The following is a 19,958-nucleotide window of genomic DNA, read 5'->3' on the forward strand; positions in this document are numbered from 1 at the left end:
GATGAGGTAGGAAGATGGCTTGAGTATGAGAGGTTGAGGCTGGGGTGAGCCATGATTATGTGACTGCATTCCTGCTGGTGACAGAGTAAGACCCTGTATCTCAAAAAAAAATAGAAAAATTAAAAAATGCAGATTCTTCGGCCCTGCTCCAGACCTGCTAAATCAGAAACCCTGAGAGGTGGGCCCAGCATTCTGTTTTCACAAGTCCTCCCTCTGACTCCAGTATAGGCTAAAGGTTGAGAATTGCCATCAGAGACTTTTTTTTTTAATTTTTTTTTTTTTTTGAAACAGAGTCTTGCTCTGTCACCTAAGCTGGAGTGCAATGGTGTGATCTCCACCCACTGCAACCTCTACCTCCCAGGTTCAAGCAATCCTTTCGCCTCAGCCTCCCAGAGAGCTGGGATTACAGGTGCGCACCACCATGCCCCGCTAATTTTTGTATTTTTAGTAGAGACGATGTTTCACCATGTTGGCCAGTTAGGTCTTGAACTCCAGACCTCAGGTGGTCCACCTGCCTTGACCTCCCAACGTGCTGGGATTACAGGCATGAGCCTGGCCTTATCATAGGCTTTTAAGAGTACGAATTCCCCTTTGTTCCTTGGTTTAGAACCTTCTTTCTGAACGATCAGTCTCAAGCTTTATCAAAAGAGAGAAGATGGATACAAATTTTGAGGCCGTTGCAGCAGTCAATACAGAAGTAAGATCTACAGGACTTGGATAAAAGAGCAGGGGAAAGAGAGAAATCAGAGATGGCTCTTTTTCAAAGTTTTTGATTCACTGGATCAGCATTCTAGAAAATTCTTGTGTCACACCTCTTTTGATCTGTCCATTGACCACTGCAGAGCTGTCATATTCTGTCACAGTATCCTGTACAAGATAGTGGTTTTAGCATTGTTTAAATAGCACTATCGGCACCCTAAAGGACTTGATGCTATTTTAATTTTTTACAACTTTTTATTTTTATTTTTTCTGAGACAGTCTTGCTCTGTTGCCCAGGCTTGAGTGCAGTGACATGTTCATAGCTCACTGCAGGTTCAAGTGATCCTCCACCCTCAGCTTCCTGAGTAGCTGGGACTACAGGCATGCACCACCATGCCTGGTTAGTTTTACATTTTTTTTGTAGAGACAAGGTCTCACTATGGTGCTCAGGCTGGTCTCCAACTCTGGCCTCAAATGATCCTCTCGCCTCGGCCTCCCAAAGTGCTAGCATTACAGGTGTGAACCACTGTGCCTAGCCTTGATGCTATGTTAATTTGGGGAGATTCATTTGTGGCAGTGTTAGTGGTAGTGTGCAAAAGTAAACTGCTAATGGGAGCAAAAGAGAAGATCTTAAATCTGGTGTCTTTTTTTTTTTTTTTTCTTTTAGGGTAGACAGGAGGCAGAAAGATTAGAAAATAAACCCTCAGCTTATGGGACAGATGATCATCTGTAACTTAAGTTTTCCTAAGTTTTAATTTACTGTAATTATTTTCATTTGACCAGTCTTAGTGAAAAACAGATGTTTTGAATATTAATAGATGATCTCCGCTTTTAGGATTCAAGGGTTAAAAAATGAATATGAAGTAACATTCTGTTGCTGTTTGAAAATGCCAGAACAAACATTTTAATAGAGGCAATAACTGAAATTATTGTTCGGTACCAGAACCACTGTCTTCTTATTTTAATAGAAATTCGAATCTAGAGAAGCAAATCTCTTACAGTGAGTTTCTGTTACAGCTAGTCCTCCTCGCTTTGTGACAGTAGAAGAACTTCTAGAGACAGCGAGAGGCGTCACCAACATGGCTCTAGCCCATGAAATTGTAGTAAATGGAGACTTTCAGATTAAGCCAGTTGAATTACCGGAAAACAGGTAAGGTGGCTGCTAAATTAGCTTGCTTAGTAGAGCACTGCCATTTCCCAGTTTTGGAAATGTTTCTTTCAGTTGATACCAATATATTCAGACATATTTTTCCTTTTGTACATTATTGCTAAAAAGTATTCCTAAACAAGGAACACCAATTCTTCAAAAATCAAATAAAAGGTCTAAAAATCTTTTGTGAAAGTCTGCCTACTCAGTAGGATCTAGCTGCCTCATCTTGTGTTTTCATTGCCTTGTTTCATTCAATCTTCTTTGAAACTGTCACACTGCACTATAGTCGTTGGTTTTGTTGCAAAGGCGAAGACCGTGGGTTATTCTCTGTGTCCCTAGTGCCTGGCACTTAACTATTTTTTTATTGAATCAAAAACTCTATTGATTATAAGGTGCCCCTTTTAAAAATGTGCTGTCGTAAGAAAGAGGAAACACTGCCCATTATAATTATAAAAATGCCATTGATTTAAAGAAAGATCCAAGTTTCTGAGAGATTAAAATATTGGGGGAGGGGAGTTTGTTTTAGAATCAAGGAAATATGCGTGCAAGTGCCCTTCTGTCAGCAGCTCACTGAAGTCAGGATTCTGGATGGTGCCTGAGAGTCTCTTGGCCTGTCCTCCTGGTTGCAGGATGAATGCTGCAGCTCCAAGCATCCCATCATACATCAGCCTTCTGGGCAAGAGGGAAAAAGTTGGGAGGACTAGGGCTCTCCTTTTGTTAGGAACATCTTCCCCTGGAGTGGTGAAACGAACATCTGCTGATACTTTATTAATCAGAATTTAGTAACATGCTACCCTTGCTATAAGTGAACCTGGAAAGCTTAAGTCGGGTAAAAGGGAATGAACTGCTGTGATGGGCTTGTTAGATCAGTCATGACTTATTGTCACAGGCAGAATATATTGTTGCCCTGAAAAACAGTGGGATTCTGTTAACAAAAGAAGGAGGAATGGCTGCTGTGCTGGCAAATGTCTTCCGTAGGAAGCTTCTAAATTTGACTTCACAGATATTTCTTATATCTGCAAAGATAGTACTTTTTTGCATTTAATAATGAAGAATTCCTTGTTTTGTGCTCAAGACAGAAAGACATTTTTTGTTGTTGTTTTTGTTTTTTGAGATGGAGTCTCGCTCTGTTGCCCAGGCTGGAGTGCAGTGGTGCAGTCTCAGCTCACTGCAGCTCCTTGCAGCCTCCACCTGCCAGGTTCAAACAATTCTCCTGCCTCAGCCTCCTGAGTAGTTGGGACTATAAAGCACACACCACCACGCCTGGCTAATTTTTGTATTTTTAGTAGAGACGAGGTCTCACCGTGTTGATCAGGCTGGTCTCAAACTCCTGACCTCGTGATCCACCTGCCTCAGCCTCCCAAAGTGCTGGGACTACAGGCATGAGCCACTGCACTGGCCATTGTTGTTGTTTTTTGAGACGGAGTCTTGCTCTGTTGCCCAGGCTGGAGTGCAGTGGTGCAGTCTCAGCTCACTGCAGCTCCTTGCAGCCTCCACCTGCCAGGTTCAAACAATTCTCCTGCCTCAGCCTCCTGAGTAGTTGGGACTATAAAGCACACACCACCACGCCTGGCTAATTTTTGTATTTTTAGTAGAGGTAGTATTTCGCCATGTTGGCCAGGCTGGTCTTGAACTCCTGACCTCAGGTGATCCTCCCGCCTTGGCCTCCCAAAATGCTAGGATTACAGGCGTGGGCCACCATGCCTGGCCAATACTGGTTTTAATGAAATGTTATGATGTATATATAAGTTGTTATAGTTTGGTACCTAGTTAAGCAGTTGTCCCATATATCACATGGGAATATGATATTTTTAGGAAATAAAGTCCTTCAACCTACTGCATACTGAATTGTTATCTTATTATTATTATTTTATTTTTTTGAGACAGAGTCTCGCTCTGTTGTCCAGGCTGGAGTGTAGTGGCACTATCTTGGCTCACTGCAACCTCTGGCCAGGCTGATCTCGAACTCCTCACCTCAGGTGATCTGCCTGCCTCGGCCTCCCAAAGTGCTGGGATTACAGGCATAAGTCACAACGCCCAGCCTAAATTGTTATCTTAGACTACCTAATTATAAACATCTTAAGAAACTTGCTAGTAACAGGGAACTAAAATTAACAGCTTTGGACTTCTCAATATTCTTATTATATGGCACTGTCATATGCTGTTACTTGGATTAGTGTTGGCTGTCCAGTTAGTTGAGAGCAATTCTTCCCATTAGATGCTTATTGCCAAAAATCACTAACTTTTAAAATAAAGTATGCCATCAGTTGAAGTATGCCTGGGAAATCTTTCCTTGATCCAAATCACTGGGATTGATCTTAACCTAAACCCGTATTATTTGTGCTTTTGAAAGTGATTTGAAACTCAAATATTTTGGTTTTTGCCCTTTGTTTGTTTGTTTTTTTCACTGCCCCAGCTTGAAGAAGAGAGTAAAGGAGATTGTACATAAAGCGTTTTGGGATTGCTTGAGTGCGCAGCTAAGTGAAGACCCCCCAGCATATGACCATGCTATCAAACTTGTAGGAGAAATCAAAGAGGTGAGGCAAAGAGTGAATTGTGATGCTTTTCTGGTGTGTTAGGAGTGTGTATTCAACTTCTTGTGTCACCACCAGAAGTCTTTAAAGAAATTGAAGGATCAAGAAGTTAAATTACTTGCCAGAAGGTGGATCAAGAGTGTTTTTGGCTTATTGCCCTTTTTAAAAAAAGTTTTAAGCAAACCATGATAACCTGAAGGCATTAAAGACAACAAAGTTATTTCACAAAATCTAGATTATTTATAAGTTTTAATAGATGTGGACACATTCCATTTATAATGGCCAAAAAGTGACTCAGCCTTTGGGATCGAGAAAGCTTTAGGTGGAGGGACTGTTTTTGCAGTGCCTTTAGCAATAGCATCAAAGAAGAAATGTGTGCATGGAAATTGTCACCTATGGTTGTTGGCTCATAGGCTCACATTAATAAACATGCTTTTCTTTTTTCACCATTAACAGTTTTTTTTTCTATCCATTTAATTGCTACCTAGAGCTTAAATGAAAGCTTGAGTAGCTATTGTAAATGATTTGTAAACATGTTTTTCTGTAGGTTTGTTGAATAAGAAGTAAAATATGTGCAATATTACATAGCAATTGGTAAGCCCTTATTTGGATAGTTATAAATTACATATAATTAGAAATGATGTCTAAGGAATTTTGATTAAACGTAGCTGTGTTCTCTTGTAGACTCTCTTATCTTTCTTGCTGCCTGGTCATACTAGACTGAGAAACCAGATAACAGAAGTCTTGGATCTGGATCTGATAAAGCAGGAAGCAGAGAATGGGGCCCTAGACATTTCCAAACTGGCAGAATTCATTATTGGCATGATGGGGACACTGTGTGCACCTGCTCGAGATGAGGAAGTTAAGAAACTAAAGGACATTAAGGAAATAGTGCCCCTTTTCAGGTATGGGAATATGTTAATCATACTCCAGCAACTACAATTCAGAGGCATTTTCTTTTTTCTTTTTTTTTTTTTTTTTTTGAGATAGAGTCTCACTCTGTTGCCTAGGCTGGAGTGCAATGGCATGATCTTGGCTCACTGCAACCTCCACCTTCCGGGTTCAAGCAATTCTCATGCCTCAGCCTCCTGAGTAGCTGGGATTACAGGCATGCACCACCATGCCCGGCTAATTTTTGGTAGAGATGATGTTTCACTATGTTGGCCAGGCTGGTCTTGAACTCCTGACCTCAAGTGATTGGCCACCTTGGCCTCCCAAAGTGCTGGGATTACAGGCATGAGCCACTGTGTCCAGACCAGAGCTATTTTCAACTTAAACTTCCTGAAGTCTTAGTACTCATGGATTAAAAAAAAAAAAAAAACTTTTTCTTTTGAAAAAGAAAACATTTTCTTTTGAAAAATTCCAAACCTACAGAAAAGTTACAAAAACAGTACAATCAACACTCACAGACCCTTCATGTGGATCCATCAGTTTTTATCATGTTGTCACATTTGCTGTGCTGCCCAGGCTGGTCTGGAACTCCTGGGCTCAAGCAGTCCCCCCGCCTTGGACTCCCAAAGTGTTGGGATTACAAGCATGAGCTGTGCGTCTGGTCCTCTTTTCCTTTAATACTATGTTTACTTTACAAGTGTTTGGTTCTAAATCCTTTTTTCTTTCAGAGAAATTTTTTCTGTGTTGGACCTAATGAAAGTGGACATGGCCAACTTTGCTATCAGTAGCATCAGGCCTCATCTCATGCAGCAGTCAGTTGAATATGAAAGGAAGAAGTTTCAAGAGATTTTGGAGAGGCAACCAAGTATGTTTAATATTTTGTGGTACTTTTTTTGTTGTCGGTGGTTTTTCATTTTAGCTGCCATAGCTTGTTGCATAATATTATTTTCAGAACAAAACTAAAATTTAGTATGAGAATAGTCTAATTTGAAGAAGGAAAAGCACAAAATGTTAGGACTACATCTAGAGTTGTTAAGCATTGAAAAGAAAACATGACAAGCAAAAGGAATGTGAGTAGGCTATGAGAATAGAAATTAAAAACAATGAAGTCCTAAATTATAAATTTTTTAAATGAAAACAGCAGTTTGAAATAAAATACATTCTTGGTCTTGATTTTTGAAAACATGACAGACGTCCTGTGAATGTTAATTTACTTTTCTTCTCCCTGTGTGGCATAGCAGGAAATTTAACTTTGCTTTTGTTCTGGATGCATAAATCTTCTTGTCTCATACCCAGGAAGAGTCTCATTTTTATGAACCTCTCCAATGACTGCAGAAAACAGACGACTATCAGAATGTAAAACTGTATTGTATTTCTAGGGTGCTTTTTATGGTCTCTGCGTTGCTAGCTGACATTCTGGGTAAATTTCAGTCTTCAGATTCAATGTATGATGAATTCCGTTTGGCCTCTGATTTTGCTGACGAGGAGATGAAAACAGCAGTCTCTGGGTTGGTTCAGTTGCCGGACCAGATTGGTTAAGTGAATGCCCCACACAGTTGATTCATCCAGCCCCAGGCAGAGAAGTCTGAGGTGGTGCTGGGGCCAGGGGAAGTTGGGAAAGGGCAGGGTAGAGGTAGAAGTAGAAGAAGTTTGGTAATGTTTACTGAGTGCCAGGCTTGTGCCAAGGGCTGGATGTGCATGATCATATGTATTCCTCACACAGTAAGCTGATGAGCCAGGCACCTTTTTTTTAAACCCCATTTTACAGATGTTGGACACAGGTTTTGAGAGATTTTTGACCAGAATGGATTGACCACAAGCTCACACTCTCACCAGTGTTGTGAAAGTACTGGGAAGATATATATGTATATATTTTTTGAGATGGAGTCTCCTCGCTCTGTCACCCGGGCTGGAGTGCAGTGGTGTGATCTCTGCTCACTGCAACCTCCGCTGGGCAGAGTTTTGTAGACTGAAGAGCCTTAATATTAAGGCCTGGCCTTGGAAGCTGGGGTGCAGTGGAGGACTCACTGGTAGGGTGGAAGCAGCTACAGTGCCTGCGTCTAGCACTTAACTCATAACTTTCATGAAAGCCCGGGTTTCCCAAAGCTTGCGGGTTATAGAGAATGCTGTCTGCAGAAGAGAGGGTGAAGCCAGATGGCCCAGCAGTCAGGACCAAGAGCTCAGGGCAAACTGGAGCTACATCCCCCTGCCCCAGTGAAGAGCAGACCACTGCTGTGACCTTGGCCGTTCACTTGGTTTTAAGGAAGCAGGAAGCCTCCACTGACAGAGCTGCCGCACCTCCTGGGACCTGACAGGCACAGTTTTTATTAGATGATGTGCAAGATCCTCCAGCTCTCTCTGTCCCTCAGAGTGCCCGCTGCATTACTTAGCTTAGAAAAGCAGGGGTGCACGAGGGCTGCTGAAAGCCAGAAGGGGCTTCCCTGACAGAGACAGAGTTCACTTTCCCCCAGGTGGAAGGGAAGCCAGATTGATACAAGGTTAAGATCTAAACAAGGAAAAGCCTCATGGTCAGTGTAGAGGATACTTTACACAGGGAAACTCTAGCTGGTGTCTCATCCCATCCGTCTCTAGAGCTGGAGTCGCCAGGGCTTTGGGGCCCATCTTATGCAGTGGTCAGGTCGGGAGAGAAAGGAAGGAAGGTTTGTTAAATACCGGGTGAGTGGCAAGGCCTGGCTAGGTGTCATATATTCGTTATTATTATTATTACTTTAGACAGGGTCTAGCTCTGTCACCCAGGCTGGAGTGTAGTGGTGTAATCTCACCACTCACTGCAACTTCAACCTCCGGGGTTCAAGTGATTCTCCTGCCTCAGCCTTCCAACTAGCTGGGGCTACAGGCACGTGCCACCACACCCGGCTAACTTTGGTATCTTTTGTAGAGACAGGGCCTTGCCACATTGCGTAGGCTGGTCTTGAACTCCTGGGCTCGAGCAGTCTAACTACCTCAGCCCCCCAAAGTGCTGGGATTACAGGCATGAGCCACCATGCATGGCTTATTCATTATCTTGTTTAATCCTCACAACAGCCTGTGAGGTGGGTGTTGTGAATTTCCGTATATCAGGCATCTGAAACTCAAGACACATTATGACTTGCCTGAGATCCCTCAGTTAGTCATTGGCACTACTATGATTTGATCCAAGTTTTATTTGATTCCGAAGTTCATACTTTCTACTTTATCACTCTGCCAGGACTTCGATTGTCCCTTAAGTAATTCCGGGAAGCATCCCTTCTCAGTATCAAGGTAATGTATGCAGCTTTGTTTTTCACAGATTCCCTGGACTTTGTCACCCAGTGGCTGGAAGAAGCCTCAGAGGACCTTATGACTCAGAAGTATAAACACGCCCTGCCAGTTGGGGGAGCAGCTGCTGGCTCTGGGGACATGCCCAGGCTGAGCCCTGTTGCTGTCCAGAATTACGCTTATCTGAAGCTTCTGAAGTGGGACCACCTCCAGAGGCCGTTCCCCGAAGTAGGTCTCCTGAGCCATCTCACTACTCGTATTTGTTTTTGTGTTGCTGAACTTTTTAAAAAGAATAGCTTTGGCCAGACACAGTGGCTCACTCCTGTAATCCCAGCACTTTGGGAGGCAGAGGCAGGCAGATTGCTTGAGGTCAGGAGTTTGAGACCTGCCTGGGCAACATGGCGACACCCTCTCTGTACTAAAAATACAAAAAATTAGCTGGGCATGGTGGCAGGGCCTGTAGCCCCAGCTACTTGGGAGGCTGAGGCAGAGAATTGCTTAAACCTGGGAGGTGGAGGTTGTGGTGAGCCGAGATTGCGCCCCTGCACTCCAGCCTGGGCGACAGAGCGAGACTGTCTCAAAAAATAAAAATAAATAAATAAGTAAATAAATAAAATAAAAGATTTTAAAAAAGCTTTATTCTGATATAATTCATGTACCAGAAAATTCTCCCTTTTAAAGTGTACAACTCAGTGTTTTTTAGTATAGTCACGGAGTTATGCATCCATTACGACTGTTTAATTAAGAACATTTTCATCACCTCCAATAGAAACACTGCACCCATTAGCAGTCACTGCCCTTTCCCCCTCCTTCCAACCCCTGAAGCCACAAATCTGCTTTCTGTCTCTATGGATTTGCCTATCCTGGACATTTTATTTAAATGAAATCATACACTATCAGCCTTTTGTGCCTGGCTTCTTTCCCCAATGTTTTTTCATGTTGTAGCATATGTAACAGTACTTTAGTCCTCTTTTCCACTGTGTTTTTTACTTTGTTGTGGTAAAATACACATAACATAAAATTTACCATTTTAACCATTTCTAGTTTTCCAGTTCAGTGGCATTAAGTGCATTCACATTGTTGTGCAACCATTGCCACCAGCCGTCTCCAGAACATTTTCATTTTTCCTTCTGTGAAACTGTCTTCCCACCAAACACACCAAACAGTAATTCCCATTGCCCCCGCCCTCTGGCCCCTGGCAGCCACCATTCTATTTTGAGTCTCTATGAATTGGACTAATCCAGATACCTCATGTGAGTGGAATTATACAATCTTTGTCCTTTTGGGTCTGGCTTATTTTACTTAGCATAATGTCTTCAAGGTTCATTTATGTTGTAGTATGTGTCAGCGTTCCCTTTCTGAGTTTTACATTTTTTTTAAATTTTAGAGACAGGGTCTCATTGTATTGCTCAGGCTAGGTAGTACAATAGCTCACTGTAACTTTGAATTTCGGGGCTCAGGTGATCCTCCTGCCTCAGCCTCCTGGGTAGCTAGGACTATAAGAGTGTACCACCACACCCAGCTAATTTTTAAATGTTTTTTTTGTAGAGACAGGGGTCTCGCTGTGTTACTCAGGCAGATCTTAAACTCCTGGCCTCAAGTGATCCTCCCTCCTTGGCCTCCCAGTGTTGGGATTACAGGCATGAGCTACCACGCCCAGCCCTCCTTTCTTTTTTAGGCTGAATAATATATTTTTCTGTATGGATGTACCACATTTTGTTTATTCATTCATCAGTTGACAAACATTTGGGTTGTTATTATAAATTATGCTTCTGTGAATATTCCAGTACAAGTTTTTGCATGGACATATGTTTTTACCTCTCTTGGTTACGTACCTAGGATTAGAATTGCTGGGTTACGTGGTGACTCTTAAGGTTAAGATTTTGAGGAACTGCCAAACTGATTTCCAAAGCGGCTGCATCATTTTACAATCCCACCAGCAATGTACGAGACTCCAATCTGTGCTGCTGCACTTTTCTCCTGTTTTTGCTCATCTTGATAGAAACCACAACAGAGGTGTGGTTGTTCACAGCTTTATCTAAAGAAACTTCTTCCCCTTCCATGCTGAACAGTATATTTTCTTTTCATGTTTTTCACAATACATACTTCTAACTGCAGGACTTCTTTAAGAAGATGACTAAGAAGGGATTCCCCCAGTGTTTCTCTAAATAGCTGTTCTGTTATGTATGTAGACTCCCCCCTCTTTTTGGGGGGTACGTGAGTTTCTTATCACTAGCCTCAGATTCAGCTACTTCTCTAAATATCTTTCTTGTAAGTTCCTTATTTTTCCTTTCAAGAAGTTGTGAGCTTAAGATTTCGCCTCTTGCCTCTGAGTTCCCTGTTTTGTGCTGGAGGAAGCTCTAAAGAGAATGTCAAATTGGAGATGGGAAAATGTTCCCTTTGAACTGTGGCATGTTCTCTTCTGGAGGGATGTTCTTAGCCTGACATTTCTGTTTAAAAATAGCTGTGGGAGACCATCCAATACCTCCCTTTTCCCTACCGCTGATCATCTTCCCCAGGCCTTAGATACCCCTGCTTCTTCATCCCATAAATATCCCTAAGCTCTCTCTATGGAAAGGAGGATGTGAGACCTGTTCTCCAGACTCCTCACTTGGCAGTCTTATGAATAAACCCTCTCTTGTTAAAAAAAATTAAAAAGAAAAAAAAAAGAAAGAAAGAAAAGAAACGCTGTGGGGAAGATGGTGATGGTCCCTGGGGACAGCTGTCTACTCCAGGAATTGATCCTTGGCAATCTGCATCCTAAACTCACATCCTGCGGACTGTTGGGAAGCCACAAAGCCATGTGAACTCAGAAAACAGGCTGACGATGAGTCCTTGGGATTGTATTTGTATCAGCAGAAGATTCTCAGTCCTCAGAGTTTTTACTTCTTGGCTGTGACCCCACATTGTTCATGTCTTGATTTGGCACATCTCAGTTTCTGACAGCGAGAAAGGTCCTTAGAGTCCATTCAATGAGCCTGTAAACTCTCTCAGATCAGACACCCATCTGCTCAGCCTTTCCCTTCTCCTTCCATCACCCACATGGGCGGAGTCGCTGGCATGGTAGGACCCAGGGCTCCCTTTAACATGGGTGGAGGCAGTCGTGGGAATGTGCTTGCTTTCCGGGAGGCTTTAGGTTGTTCTCTGTCACTTCTACTCTCTGTGCTTCCTGTTTTTTTCTCTTCCTCTCTATTTGCCAGTTTTTACAAGCTTCCTTTGTGCTGGGTGCTGAGTGGGTACCAAGGTGAATAAGTGTAGGCTCTGCCCGCAAGACACTCCTCCCTTCCATTGCTCTGGGATTTTTGTTGTTGTTGTTTTAAGATGGAGTCTCACTATGTTGTCCAAGCTGCAGTGTAGTGGCTATTCACAGGCATAATCATAGCACACTGCAGCATCGAACTTCTGGCCTCAGTGATCCTCCTGCCTGAGCCTCCCAGTAGTTGGAACTGCAGGCACCCACCACTGCACCTGGCCTTCCATTGCTCTGTACAGGATGACTGGCTGTCCTAGTTTGCTAGGGACCGAGTGGGGGTTCACAGGACTCGGGAATTTTCATTTGAAAACTGGGACAGTCCCAGACAAACTGGGAGGAGTTGGTGACCCTAGGTCTGTACCTCATTATACTTTTCTTCCCAACAATAGGTATAACTTTTATTTATCGAGCGCTGGCTCTGTCAGCCACTTTATATGTAGCATCTTTCTTCAGCTTTAAAACAGCCCTGTGATTTGGGAGTCCCCATTCTGCAGAGGCCTGACAAAGTTGGCGATGCTTGCATGAGGTCATGCTATTTTTTTTTTTTTTTTTTGAGACGGAATTTCACTTTTGTTGCCCAGGCTGAAGTACAATGGTGCAATCTCAGCTCACTGCAACTTCTGCTTCCTGGATTCAAGAGATTCTCCTGCTTCATTCTCCCGAGTAGCTGGGATTACAGACATGCGCCACAACACCCGGCTAGTTTTGTATTTTTAGTATAGATGGGGTTTCACCATGTTGGTCAGGCTGGTCTTGAACTCCTGACCTCAGGTGATCTGCCTACCTAGTCCTCCCAAAGTGCTGGGATTACAGGCGTGAGCCACCGTGGCCAGCCAGGGAGGTCATGCTATTAAGCATGGAGCCTGGTTTTACACCCAGGCCTGTCTGTGTTCTTAGTGAGGACGCTATACTGCGTCCTTGCTCAGGAGGAATGACTCTGAGATGGAGGGGTTATTTCACACCAGACTCCCTCAAAGCTCTGACACACTAGCGCAAACCCTGAGGGAAGCTGCAGAGGCAGGTGTGGGTGCTGTGGCGCTCCCGCCCTCTGCTTGCTAGCCTGGACCTGCAGCTCAGCGATGGCCTCTTCTGTTCATTACAGACAGTTTTAATGGACCAGTCTCGCTTCCACGAGCTCCAGTTGCAGCTGGAACAACTGACCGTCCTGGGGGCTGTGTTGCTGGTCACCTTCAGCATGGCAGCCCCAGGAATTTCCAGCCAGGCCGACTTTGCTGAGAAACTCAAGATGATTGTGAAGATTTTGCTAACAGATATGCACCTACCGTAAGTGGAACTTTCATGCATGGATGGGAGGCAGTGGATGGCAGAGAGCCAACTAGAGTCTCCCAGAGGGGTCTCCCACTGTAAGGCAGAACCCAGGGCCACTCTCTAGGAACTGAGAAGAAACCTTGCTGTCTCAGTCGGTTCACTTGGCGAAGACCCCAGCAGAGTTTATTCAGGGTCATCGGGTCAAAATTAGAATCTGCTGCAGAATTAGCAAAGCTCTAGGATAGTGGCTTTAAAATGTGTGTGACTAACCGAGTAGCCTATAGGGCCTTAGAGGCCACACCAAGGAGTTGGGTTATTGTCCTAAGAGCTGTAGGGAGCCACTGAAGTGTTTGAAGCAAGAGGGGGAACGTAATTAGATTTATGCTCTTAAGTTTAAATTTTGGCATCGGGCGCATGGTAGATGTGAGGGAGCATTTAGAGAGTGAGAGAAGAAGTGGCTCGGGCAGGGGTGTAGGCCATGGGCAGGGTGAGGAGTGCTGGTATTGATGGTTGCTTGCCTTGAGGAGTCGGAGATCCTGGGCTTAGGGGTCCTGTGGCCCTCCGTTGCCTGTTAGCATGCTCCTCCCGGGGCCTGGCTCGGTGCTGAGTACCATCAACTCATTTATTCTCCCTACGCAGGGAACAGAATGCTGTCTGACCCCTTCCTTCTTTAATGGGGTTGTCTTTGTCTCCTGACCTCCAAGGTTCTTGTGTTTGATGTTTGTTGAGTGCTTTATTCCTCTCCCAAAGCCATTCAAATGTTTTAAACTCCTACTGGAGCTTATGAGGAAACTGAAACCCAGAGACATTAATTGGGACAAAAATGTTTGTGACTAGGAGCCGCAGTAAGAAATTCATTTTCCGTTGTGACCTAGTACACACTTAACACACATGTAACAGAAACGAAAACCTCTCGAAATGGAACTGACCCTAACTGTGTTTAATGCAGCCTGATATTTTCTACTCTATTCTTATTCCATTAAAAAAAATATTGGTTGCTACCTACTGAATTGCTTTCATAACCAACTAACAGTGAAAAGTAGAGCTCTATGGGACGGTCATGAGAGAAACCAGCTATATTCCTGCAGAGCTGCATGTATGTGGTTGAAGTGTTCTGCACTTTCATGTTCCCCACAGGCGTTCTGTGCTCAGTGTAATGCATCATTTTCTTAGCCAGCACAAGTCCACATCTGCACGCGTGCAGGCTTCATGACCGCTCCTACCATGGAGTCATGTTGGGTGACTTCTATGGTTTCCAGCCTATAGAATATCTTTGAGTGGTTCTAAGTAAATGCTCTATCTGACAAAGTCCAATTCAGAGACTTCTTCAAGGGAAGTACCCCCTTAAACATTCTCATCCTTACAAAATGTAGAAATTTTACCGCTGAATTTGCACAAAGCATGGGTATGTTCAGTGCAGTGTGGGGCGTGTCCACATGTTGTGACTAGGGATTCAACAGTTTTGACAGTCAAACTAGTTTGCTGAGAGGCCAGGAAACAGTTTGCTCGGCTGAGGGCTTAGCCTGAGGCCTTTGCACAGGCACAGCTCTGGGCTGTCACCTAGGTCCCTGCCTGGAGAACTACTCTGTCAAAGCTCCTGCTGAGGGAGGGACCCAGGTCAGTGCTTTTTTGGGAGCCCAGCCTTGCTCTCCCATATCCACCCTGGCTCTCCAGGGGTGGGCACAGAACTGGTGCCAATGGTGAGTGCTGGGGCTTGCTCCCACACCCCCCAGTAATTCTACATACAAAGGATCTAGACCCAGAACAGAGGCAGTTACCTTCTCATAGCATGCCTGCCAGCAGGGGCAGGCGCCCTGGGAAAACCCGGGGGACCCAGGGAATCCAGATACTCTTTTTTTTTTAACTTGAGAATTTGACTTTTCTTTATTCTTTTATTTTTTTTTTTACATTTTTTAATTAAAAAAAATTTTTTTTTTGAGATGGAGTTTCACTCTTGTTGCTGAGGCTGGAGTGCAATGACGTGATCTCGACTCACTGCAACCTCCACCTCCTGGGTTCAAGTGATTCTCCTACCACAGTCTCCCGAGTAGCTGGGATTACAGGCACCTGCCACCATGCCCCAGCTAATCTTTTTGTATTTTTAGTAGAGATGGGTTTTCACCATGTTGGCCAGGCTGATCTTGAACTCCTGACCTCGAACTCCTGATCCATCTGCCTTGGCCTTCCAAAGTTCTGGGATTGTAGGCGTGAGCCACCAAGCCTGGACTCTTTATTCTTTTAAAAGTAGTTAATATGTGTGCATGTTTCAAAAATCAAAAGGTACAAAAGGATATCCAATGAAAAGTTTCTCTCTCCCTCTTGTCCCACAGCTACCAAATGCTTGCTTTCTTGTGTATTCCTCCAGAGGTATATGGAGATATTCTGAGGTCATTCCGGGCTGATTTTATCACAGAGAGGCTAGCAGGAAGTTGTGCTTTGGGTCGTTGGTCCTGGTATGCTCTGAGAGCCCCTGCCCTTCCCACTGTCTTTTCTAGCAGAGGGAGAGAAAGAAGTCCCCCTGGTCAGGTGTGCACAGCCTGAGAGGTAAGGTGGCAGGGAAAAGAGTCACAAATTGTCCCTTGAACACGTAAATCCAGTTACTGGTACTGTCTTTCTCACCCAGTTGTGGGCGGTTGGAGCCGGTTAGAGGTGTATTTTACTTATAGGCCCTTTCTCCCCTCCTCTGCCGCAGCTCCTTCCATCTGAAGGACGTCCTCACTACCATCGGGGAGAAGGTGTGCCTGGAGGTGAGCAGCTGCCTCTCCCTATGTGGGTCCTCCCCCTTCACCACGGACAAGGAGACCGTGCTCAAGGGCCAGATCCAGGCTGTGGCCAGCCCCGATGACCCCATTCGCAGGATCATGGGTACGTTTGGGGAAGGCAGGCAGCAGGGATATGCCCTCCGAGGGGCTGGAGGACAGGCCCCTCTGAAGAAACCTGAGGGCTTAGTTGGGGTTAAGGTGCTGATGGGTGAGAAGATGGTGTAATGAAGCACCACAGAGAGACCAGGGCCACCCAACAGACGGGCACAGGACCAGGCAGCCATCATTGTTCGAAGGACTGCGACCTTGGAATCGCTCTCCTGGGTTCACAAGCAGTGTCCCAGGGCTTGCTGTGCAGCTTGGGTGTGTAACTTGACACTCGAGTTTCCTCATCTCTAAAGCAGGAGTAAGAGCAGCAACCTTACAAGGTTGCTGCAGGGACTGCCTGCAATGAAAAGGTAAAGTGCTTGCCACAGTGCCTGGCAGCACATAGTAAGCACTCAGTAAATAGGAGCTGTTACAAAAAGATCTGAATAGTAAAATGAAGATGTTATTTAAAAACACAATTAAAATATCATTAAATATTAGTATATAATGCTATTAACATACCAAATGTAATAAAACTGTTAAAATGATAATATTAAGATATTGCTGTTTAGAATTTATAATAAACTTGGAGTATTAAAATATTTTAATGCATATTCTATAAAGCATTTAAAATATTCTATAATATTAGCTATTAGTTATCACAGCAATGGCTTTATGAAAAATGCTGTTAATTAGCTTGATTTAATCATTTCATAGTATATACATATATTTAAAACATCATGCTGTATACTGTAAATACATAGTTTGTTTGTTTTTGAGACAAGGTCTCACTCTGTCTTCCAGACTGGAGTGCAGTGGTGTGATCTCGGCTCACTGCACTGCACCTCCGCACTCCACCTCCCAGACTCAAGCAGTCCTCCCACGTCAGACTCCCCAGTAGCTGGGACTACAAGCATGCACCACCACACCCGGCTAATTTTTTGTATATTTTGTAAAGACGGGGTTTTGCCATGTTGGCCAGGCTGGTGTCAAATTCCTGGACTCAAGTGATCCGCCTGCCTCAGCCTCCCAAAGTGCTGGGGTTAACAGGCATGAACCACTGCACCCAGTCAAGATTTATACTCATAACCTTGGTAGGGAGGCAGGAAAGTGCCTGTAAGTAGACCTGTAGCCAGCAAGTTGCTTCTCATCCTGCTGCCTGGGTTGTTTTGTAACAGCCAGTTATCAACAGATTGAAAACCAGCCCTTACTGGGAGGATCACTTAAAACCAGGAGTTCGAGACTACCTGGGCAGCATAGTGAGACCCCATCTCTACAAAAAAAATTTTAAATATATATAATTAGCCAGGATAGTGACATGCATCTGTAGTCCTTGCTACTCGGGAGGCTGAGGCAGGAGAATCACTTGAGCCCAGGAGATTGAGGCTGCAGTGAGCTGTGATTTCACCACTGCACTCTAGCCTGGGTGACAGAGAAAGAACTTATTTCTAAAAGAAAGAAAGAAAGAAAAGAAAAACCAGTCTTTGGGTAGGAACAATACAAAGATTTCTATTTTGGTGAGGCTGCCAGCCCTGGGAACCTTAGAGAACCAAACCAATTTAAGAATAAGGGTGCTGAGCGTGGTGCTCACGCCTGTAATCCCAGCACTTTGGGAGACCGTGCCAGGCAGATCACATGAAGTTGGGAGTTCGAGACCAGTCTGACCAACATGGAGAAACTCCGCCTTTACTAAAAATACAAAATTAACTGGGCATGGTGGTGCATTCCTGTAATCCTAGCTACTTGGGAGGCTGAGGCAGGAGAATCGCTTGAACCTGGGAGGTGGAGGTTGCGGTGAGCCGAGATTGCGCCATTGCACTCCAGCCTGGGAGATAAGAGGGAAACTCCATCTTAAAAAAACAAAGGAGAAGGAAAAGAAAGAAGAAGAAGAGTGATAGGGCCCGGTGCAGCAGCTCATGCCTGTAATTCCAGCACTTTGGGAGGTGAGGTGGACGGATCACTTGAGGTCAGGAGTTCGAGAGCAGCCTGGGCAACATGGTGAAACCCCGCCTCTACTAATAAGACAAAAATTAGCTGGGCATGGTGGCATGCGCCTGTAATCGCAGCTACTCAGATGACTGAGGGAGGAGAATCGCTTGAACTCGGGAGGCCGAGGTTGCAGTGAGCTGAGATTGTGCCACTGCACTGCAGCCTGGGTGACAGAGTGAAACCGTGTCTTGAAAAAAATAATAATAATAATAAGGGTGATAGGCCCTGTCTTGTCCTGTCAGCAGTTTCTGTCTGTGTTGTGAGGCTCAGGAGGGTATAAGTTATTTGTACCTGAGAGGATTCCCCAGGCAGGAGGCAAGGCATATAGTTTGAAAAAGTCCATTCCATATAAATGTCTCTATTGTTTTTGTGATAAAATCTGCAAGAAGTATGACTGGATCAAATCTTTTTTCATGAGGATACACAAGGGTGCAAAAGCACTGTGAAGGGGAATGGACTAGAAAAGCATCAACATAAATTATTCTTCCAAATAGGACAAGTTTACAAATGCCCTCGACTTCCATGCAGGCATCAGAGAAGGAAGCACGAGCTGCTTTCATGGAGGCTTAGTAGGAAAAAGGTCTTTTTTGAACCTGTAATTCCTGCTTGATTTTTCCACCTTTTTATGTGATTGTCAATGATGGCTAACATTGGTCTCAGGATGTGTTGCTCCTCTGAGAGCAGAGCATGTCTCCAGTCTTCCTTTACTCACTCATACGTTCATTTTTTTTTTTTGAAACAGAGTCTTGCTCTGTCACCAGACTGGAGTGCAGTGGCGTGATCTCAGCTCACTGCAACCTCCACCTCCTGGGTTCAAGTGATTCTCGTGCCTCAGGCTCCCGAGTAACTGGGACTACAGGTGCAGACCACCACACCTGGCTAATTTTTGTATTTTTAGTAGAGATGGGGCTTCACCACATTGGCCAGGCTGGTCTTGAACTCTTGACCTCAGGTGACCCACCCACCTCAACCTCCCAAAGTGCTCAAAGTGCTGGGATTACAGGTGTGAGCCACTGCGCCTGGCCACTCATGCATTCATTCTTGCATTCCAAGTGTGTTTGAGCTTCTCCTGGGAGCTGGGTCTCATGCTGGGCACTGTGCTGAGTGCTGAGGAGACATGGTGAACAAGATGAGCATGGCTCCTACCTTCATGAAACTAACTAGAGTGGAGAGAAAACATTATAAATGGGATGAATGTGCAGACGTGCAAGGTGTTGTGGGTATCTGGTCTAGGAGTATTGATCGGGGACAACTTCCCCTAAGAGGTGATGGTTAAGCTGAGAACTGAGGCACGGTCGGGTTTGTAAGGTGAAGGACAAGAAACAACTGACCACTTTCTTTTTTGTCACAGAATCTCGAATCCTGACCTTCTTAGAAACCTACCTTGCCTCGGGTCATCAGAAGCCATTGCCCACAGTCCCTGGGGGACTCAGTCCAGTTCAGAGAGAGCTGGAGGAAGTTGCTATTAAATTTGCTCGTCTGGTCAACTATAACAAGATGGTCTTCTGTCCCTACTATGATGCAATCCTCAGTAAGATCCTCGTCCGATCCTAACGTGTATGCACCCTACAGCAGCAGTATTACTAGCCGCAGAATACCTGTTCTCAACTCTAATGTTGCATTGGAAAATGGCTATATAGTACACGTCTATTTAACAGCACCGATTCCAAAGGGAAGAATATTGTGTATCACTGTTGAAGAGACTTGTTGAAAAATCCAGTGAATTCTATTTTGAGAGATTGTATTTATGAGTGCAAGTTTACAAATCAAAGAAGCTTTTTGTTCTCGAGTTTTATAGGTAACACTCAGCTGTGTCTCCACTCCTCCCCCATCATGTCCTTCTAAGGAGGCTCTTCTGCAATCTGGGTAGTTCTTTCAGATGCCCCATGCTGAGCTGACAGCCATCCAAGCGCAAAAGAGACCAAGCCGTGGCCTCACCTCCTGCCCTCCCTCAGACAGCCTTGTCCCTCACCCCTCCCTCCGGGTATTTTTGTTAGAAGGGCTACATAACGTCTTATTGCCATTTTCTCCCCCTATTTATTGCTTCCTCCCTGCCTGGCCTAGCC

At 44.5% G+C, this 19,958-nt stretch overlaps 1 protein-coding gene across 2 annotated transcripts in view; it reads left to right on the plus strand.

The window, feature by feature from the left end:
- TCP11L1 (t-complex 11, testis-specific-like 1) overlaps positions 1-19,611 on the plus strand; it is a 31,270-nt gene extending 11,659 nt beyond the window's left edge. For both annotated transcript variants that reach the window (XM_011936369.1, XM_011936370.1), the window contains exons 3-10: positions 1,717-1,849; positions 4,266-4,386; positions 5,068-5,288; positions 6,003-6,139; positions 8,564-8,760; positions 12,888-13,069; positions 15,747-15,919; positions 19,244-19,611. In XM_011936369.1, coding sequence (XP_011791759.1) covers positions 1,717-1,849; positions 4,266-4,386; positions 5,068-5,288; positions 6,003-6,139; positions 8,564-8,760; positions 12,888-13,069; positions 15,747-15,919; positions 19,244-19,446 — 1,367 coding nt within the window. In that variant the 3' untranslated portion in view covers positions 19,447-19,611. The remainder of the gene's footprint in view (positions 1-1,716; positions 1,850-4,265; positions 4,387-5,067; positions 5,289-6,002; positions 6,140-8,563; positions 8,761-12,887; positions 13,070-15,746; positions 15,920-19,243) is intronic.
- Positions 19,612-19,958: the final 347 nt, after the last annotated feature.

Source organism: Colobus angolensis, unplaced genomic scaffold (assembly GCF_000951035.1).
Source record: "Colobus angolensis palliatus isolate OR3802 unplaced genomic scaffold, Cang.pa_1.0 Scaffold152, whole genome shotgun sequence".
NCBI classification, from domain to species: Eukaryota; Metazoa; Chordata; class Mammalia; order Primates; family Cercopithecidae; genus Colobus; species Colobus angolensis.